This window comes from Athalia rosae, chromosome 7 (assembly GCF_917208135.1).
Source record: "Athalia rosae chromosome 7, iyAthRosa1.1, whole genome shotgun sequence".
In the NCBI taxonomy this organism is placed as follows: domain Eukaryota; kingdom Metazoa; phylum Arthropoda; class Insecta; order Hymenoptera; family Athaliidae; genus Athalia; species Athalia rosae.
In genome coordinates this window covers 8,379,806-8,386,239 of record NC_064032.1, presented here as the reverse complement: position 1 = coordinate 8,386,239, position 6,434 = coordinate 8,379,806, and the positions used below count along the sequence as shown (strand labels likewise).

The 6,434-nt window shown below is 39.7% G+C and overlaps 1 protein-coding gene across 1 annotated transcript; it reads right to left on the bottom strand.

The window, feature by feature from the left end:
* Positions 1-4,150: 4,150 nt before the first annotated feature.
* On the bottom strand, positions 4,151-4,544 carry LOC125501879 (the record flags this gene model as incomplete). Its single annotated transcript, XM_048658995.1, has 1 exon — positions 4,151-4,544. A coding segment is annotated over one exon (297 nt), but the record flags the coding sequence as incomplete, so codon positions are not given.
* Between the last annotated feature and the right edge of the window lie 1,890 nt (positions 4,545-6,434).

Here is a 6,434-nt window from a genome sequence, read left to right as displayed (position 1 = left end):
GCAACAATTGGTAATTACAAATTATGTGACGACAAGTAATTCGAATTCAATAGCTTAGCGCCCTAGAATAGAAATGTTTTCGGCGCTTTAGCGCGAACAAGTGACCCGGTTGCGCTTCTTCGATTTCTCGCCGCGCAATGTCGCGTCAGCGAGGAATACTTCCCAATACAAATGCTTCGAGTAGCCAACTTATGGCTCTGATTAATCACCGGGTATTTTATTCTGGTAGTACTACGTAATTTTCATAAAATATTGAGTATTGTTTAATTTCAATTCATCGAGAAGTATAACAATTCCTTTCGTCACAAGAAAGACATACTGCAAAATTGGAATAGTTATTCGAAAAATGATCATTGATAAATTTATTCAGCAACGATTCGAAAGCACATGAGTAGTTTCGATTTTTTCTATAAAGTACTTCAGAGGACGTACGCGCCCGCGAAGTATGCGTGCGTTTACTCGTATGATTTCGGATAATCTCGTCTTTCCGCTGTCTTCGAATTCACCTGTAGAACATTCTTGTATTTTTCACTGATCTTTCTCCATTACCTGACTCCTACCTGATATACTTATCCGATCGTGACTATGGAACCTATTCATATAGGAAAAACTTAGAATGATAACAAAACATAGTGCAGTTTTTCGTAAATATCTAGTATCTGAATTGAAATTCACAAAAACAGCTGTATTCTAGAATTCTATTGATTCGAACTATTGAAGCGGTATACGTTCATACATTTTGGTTCCTGCACCAGACGCTTACGAAAAATGCTCTCAATTGAAAGTTCATACAAAATCGTTGTAATAAATAGATCGAAATTATGCTGAACGTTCGAACACATTACATATGTATAGGTATTGTAACAAGTCGAGTGGGCCAGCGACAGAGAACGAGGGCCGGTACCGGACACGCCAAGAACAGGAGGACCACGTGACGGTTAGAGGCTATGCAAAATTATGAAGCCGCGCTCTCGCTAGGGCGCAACTTAAAATCACGCCACCAGAACTGTAAGAAGCGGACAACAACCAGAACACGGGGGGTTCAACCAGCTCACAGCTGTGGGTTAACCGACTGACTGATAACCTTGCAAATTTCACTCGTTAGCTAAAATAGCGTTTGATTCTTTTTACTTAGAGGAATTTTGCACAACTAAAATAGAAGTCGAATCTTTCTCCAAATTCGTAAAAAAAAAAATTCACTTATATTAGGTATCCGGCGGGAAGGAAAAAAAGCTCGTTTTTATGAAATAAACTTGAACTCTGATCACCCAAAATATATTCAGCAGTAACCCAGGCATTGAGCTGTAGCAGCATTTGTTTCTGCACGTGCAAACATAACCTGAACACACAAAAAGATAAATCCTGGCAACAGCGCTTATTACTTCATTTAAAAATTAACATTACAAACCTCCGGGTTATTAGTCCACAACACTGTGTAGAATCTAGTGTTAGAATAGGGATACAGTTAGGATAGAATAGAATATAATATTACTTTTGTCTATGCCTTTGGAAAGGCGGTTACTCATACCTTTATTACCTTCGTTTTCTTTTGCAAGTCTATATCATCAGCCATCAAACCTTGACTTTGAATAATAATATTTGGGAATCCTTTTCGAGTTATGAAGTCTGGGCAGAACTTATGATTTATCTCTTTTTCCTGACTCATACTTTAGAGCCAGCTTTGGTGGACAAGGCACACATTCGGCAGTACTGATTGAGCGATGATAGCAATCCGTATCTGACTTTTTGCTTATTAGATCCGAGTCTGAACAAGCGGGCAGGGAGATCTACCTGCTCTGTAGAAGGTGAGACGACTCTGGTGAAACTTAGTTTTACCCGAGTTCGGAAACCGTGTCTTTCCCAGATCAAAACAATCCCTCTGGACAGACCTGGTATAATTGAGTTCATACCAGGTTCTTGGCTCTGGAAGGCGGCTCTGGTTTGCACAAATCCGAGTTCGTTTCCCAACACTATCCTTGGACTACAAATTTAGTATTATCATTGGTAGAAGAAGCCTTAAATGAAATTTTAATGCAAAAAACCCACCACGGCTCGACCGTTCGTTGAGAGCATACCTCATGAACGCCCGGAAAAGTTTCAGTATACAGGGTGCACCATTCAACTCTGTCACCCCGAATAACTTGCTTATTATTGATTGTACCGGAAAGTGTCACATAGAAAAGTTGTTGCATTCGAAGGGGGAAAATGAGTTCTGGAAGCGAATGTCATCTGGAGGTCATATCTTATGAGATTTCGGTGGTAGCGATGTTTTTTTAAATGGGACTACCTATTTTCTTGCTCACCACAAGAAAGCTGACATCAAAACGCATCCAACCATGTGCAACATCATGACCTTCCAATGACCTTTGGCTTCAAAATTCATGATTAAACAATGGAGGTGGGAATTCAAGGCGAATGAATTGTATCGGCACATTCAATAGTTCTTTCACGTAATTTATTTTATCAAATACTCAAAATGTTGTCCATCAACTTAAATGCAATTGTCTAATACGCCGTATTAGTTCATCAGGTAGTCTATTCACTACTCCAAATACCAGGAATCGTAGAGATCAAACATTTTACTACTCACATTCAGCTACAATGTTTACAAACACCGTAGATTGTCTGAGACTAGGTTCTGTTGTTCGAACTTGAATAATGTTCCGTCCGATTCATTCAGTCTAATACGGAATGCTTGAGAGCACTTCCTTCAGAGTACTTTTACTTCCAAACTAATTTGTAAAAATGTTCACGCAATTGGAAAAAATTGATATGGTGTTTTGTTATGGCGAAGCAGGGCAAAACTTAGTGCAAGCATGTCGGCTCTATGCAGAAAAGTATCCAGATAGAGTACACCCGACTCGTGGTACTATTGACAACGTCATTAGATTATTTCGTGGAACAGGCAGTGTTCAACCGGCCAAAAGAAATCGAGTTAAAACTCAAACTCATGAAGGAGCAGAAGTCGCTGTTTTGGCTGCCGTAAGAGTGGATCCCCATGTTAGTTCGCGACAACTAGCTAGATCTTCTGGTATTTCCGAATCTAGTATTTTGCGAATACTAAAGCGTCATAAATTTCATCCATATCACATTTCACTGCATCAGGCTCTCGAAGATCAAGATTTTCAAAATCGAATGAATTTTTGTCATTGGGCACAACGGCAATTACAAAACAATGAACGTTTCTTCGAGTACGTTCTATTCAGTGATGAGTCGACTTTCACAAACCATGGTGAGGTCAATACGCATAATATGCACTATTGGTCGGATGAGAATCCGAGATGGCTTCGACAGGTCCATGGAGTGTAAATGTGTGGTGTGGCATTTGGAATAATCAAATCATCGGTCCATTTTTCATTAATGGAAATCTAAATGGACAAAAATACGCCGACATGTTAACCGACCAGTTACCGGAATTATTAGAGGATATCCCAGTACAAGATCGCCAACTGATGTGGTATCAACATGATGGTTGCCCAGCACATTTCGCGCATGTATCACGTAGTGTACTGAACCGAAAGTTTCCCGGAAAATGGATTGGTCGAGGAGCACAAGTTTGTTGGCCCGCTCGTTCTCCTGACTTAACACCACTTGATTTCTTTCTTTGGGGAATGATCAAGGATACTATGTACCGAGACGTCCCAACGACATCGGCGAATATGAAGGAACGTATCATCAATGCGTGTGCAAATATTACTCCGGAAATGATAAGCAGAGCTAGGGAATCCTTTATTATGCGTATTGGCAAGTGCATTCAGGTCGATGGACAACATTTTGAGCATTTGATAAAATAAATTAGGTGAAAGAACTATTGAATGTGCCGATACAATTCATTCGCCTTGAATTCCCACCTCCATTGTTTAATCATGAATTTTGAAGCCAAAGGTCATTGGAAGGTCATGATGTTGCACATGGTTGGATGCGTTTTGATGTCAGCTTTCTTGTGGTGAGCAAGAAAATAGGTAGTCCCATTTAAAAAAACATCGCTACCACCGAAATCTCATAAGATATGACCTCCGGATGATATTCGCTTCCAGAACTCATTTTCCCCCTTCGAATGCAACAACTTTTCTATGTGACACTTTCCGGTACAATCAATAATAAGCAAGTTATTCGGGGTGACAGAGTTAAATGGTGCACCCTGTATATTAACAATACTTCAAGGATCAAGATTTGAAGATATGTAGAGCGGAATATGAAACGAAACAGTCGCGTCTTATTCATTAGCGATCGATTGCTTCGTCTTGCTATTTTACAGCACCCTTGTTATTGAAGTAAACTGTGAACTCGATTCTGATATTGGCAGCACGTTGTGTATTGTTATCGTTGCCTGCATTTCTGATAGGTTGCGAAGCGGCTCCATGCGTTGCTACATGCCATGATCCCAATGCTTCCATAGACCCTTCATATCTATCCTCAAAATCTACCAGATCGTGTGGGCAATATGGATTATTTCCATTGTTTTGTTCCAGAAAGTTATGCAAACAGTCTGAAGCCTTTACAATTGCTGTTACAGTATCCACATTCGCAATTATAGGCTTTCGGTATCATACGCCATTGTGCTGCGATCTGTGCCATATGCTGAAAAATATCCGCAACTGCTTAGAACAGTATAAAATTCTTAAAAATGATGAGAACGAGACAATTGAGCGGCGGTCCATAGAACAGTTAGTTCGTTTGCAAGAAAAGGAGGGTTTGAGTTTAGGCAACAAATTGCGGTTGCAACTTATAGAGTACCGTAAAATGATTATGAAAGTTTATTCAGCTGCACAAACACTGAGTAGCAGTGTGGCTGATGCCATAGAATTTTGTTGGAAGGTGTGAGGCTTACCTGAATTCGAAGGACGTGAGGCTACCGTAGAGTTCATTCGACACACATTGATGTCATTTTCGATTTTCTGAATGTCAGAAATCCCAGAGGTTCAGGGTACAAAAGTCCGCTGGACCGAAATAATGAAATGATCTGGAGACCGAGGCTTACAGAGTCAATTGCTTACCTGCGTAGACCAAAATTATCAAATGGATCGCCATTGTCTCATTCAAGACGCAAAGTTGGGTTTATTGGGTTTTATACGGCCGTTCTGTCTACATTTGCAATATTCGACACGTTTGTGAAACCTCCTAATTCACATTTGCAATATCTCTTGACGTACAAAATGTCTCGAGACCATTTAGAGTTGTTTTTTGCTGCCATAAGAAGTAGAAGTGGTTGTGCCCGAACCCCACCGCGTCACGAATTGTGTCTGCCTACAAAAGATTACTGGTTAGACATGAAGTAAAAGTAGAGACAGGAAATACTCGTGCCATGGATAATACGACAATTTCAACCTGTGTGTCTACAAAGCGTGCACGAGTTGATAGGTATGATGAAAGTGTTTATGAAGAATTTAATAATCTTCAAGTACAGACCAAGTATGGCTTACTTGAAGATTATCCTGAGGCCAATATAATGGAACAGTTTTGACATTTTGCTTGGTCTACGGCCACTAACTTAACCGAATTCTCTGAGCAAGCTATCGGATATATTGGTGAGTTTGTAGTACGCTCACTGCGTACAAAAATAAAGTGCGTAGACTGCATCGTAGCTTGCGTAGCATCAGATTCAGAGAACAGAACAGATTCAACTACTCACCGTCAAAACAAGACTGCTTCAGTGAATTCCAAAAGCCGTGGTGGGTTGATAGTGCCATCTGCAAGTGTGGTTGAAATCTGTTCAATTGCAGAAGTCTTATTTCGTAGAGCCTCTGATGCGAATTCAGGTAGAGTACCACAAGAACCTGATTTTCCTGCAGTACTCAGCTCTTGAGCCCTCAAAGAGTTGGTATCATCAGGATACCAGCTGTTCCCCGACCTTAGCCAATACGTAGCTGATACATTCATCCCAGATAGTTCCGAAACTCACTCAATCAGACTAACGAAAAAAATTTTGGCCACATACATCGAAATTAGGATGTACACATTGACAAAACAAGATGCTTTATCTACAAATGGCACCAACATTCGTCATTTCTTCACTCGTCAAATTATTTGGGCTCACCAGTAGCACTCTCGCTTTTGAGCGTAAAAATTCCTGATTAATTTCTTTCATTTCTCCTTGTTGTGTAAGACGTTTTTGTAGGTAGAGTCTATTACACCTCCATATCTTCTCAATATCCTGATACTGATGAACGTTCCTCTATTATATCTATATAAGTCCTTATATTTCATCCTTGTAATGTATCCCTCTATTTTATCTATATAATTCCTTATATTTTATCCGTATAGTGTATGCCTGTATTGAACCTATATAATTCCTCATATTTTATCCTGGTAATGTATTCATCTGTTGTATCCATATAATTCCTTGTAATCTAGCCAAATCTGATTTGTCCTTGTGCCTTAGTGTAAATAAGTGATTTGGGTTCATTATGATGCATGTTTTTTGTGTGTTAATC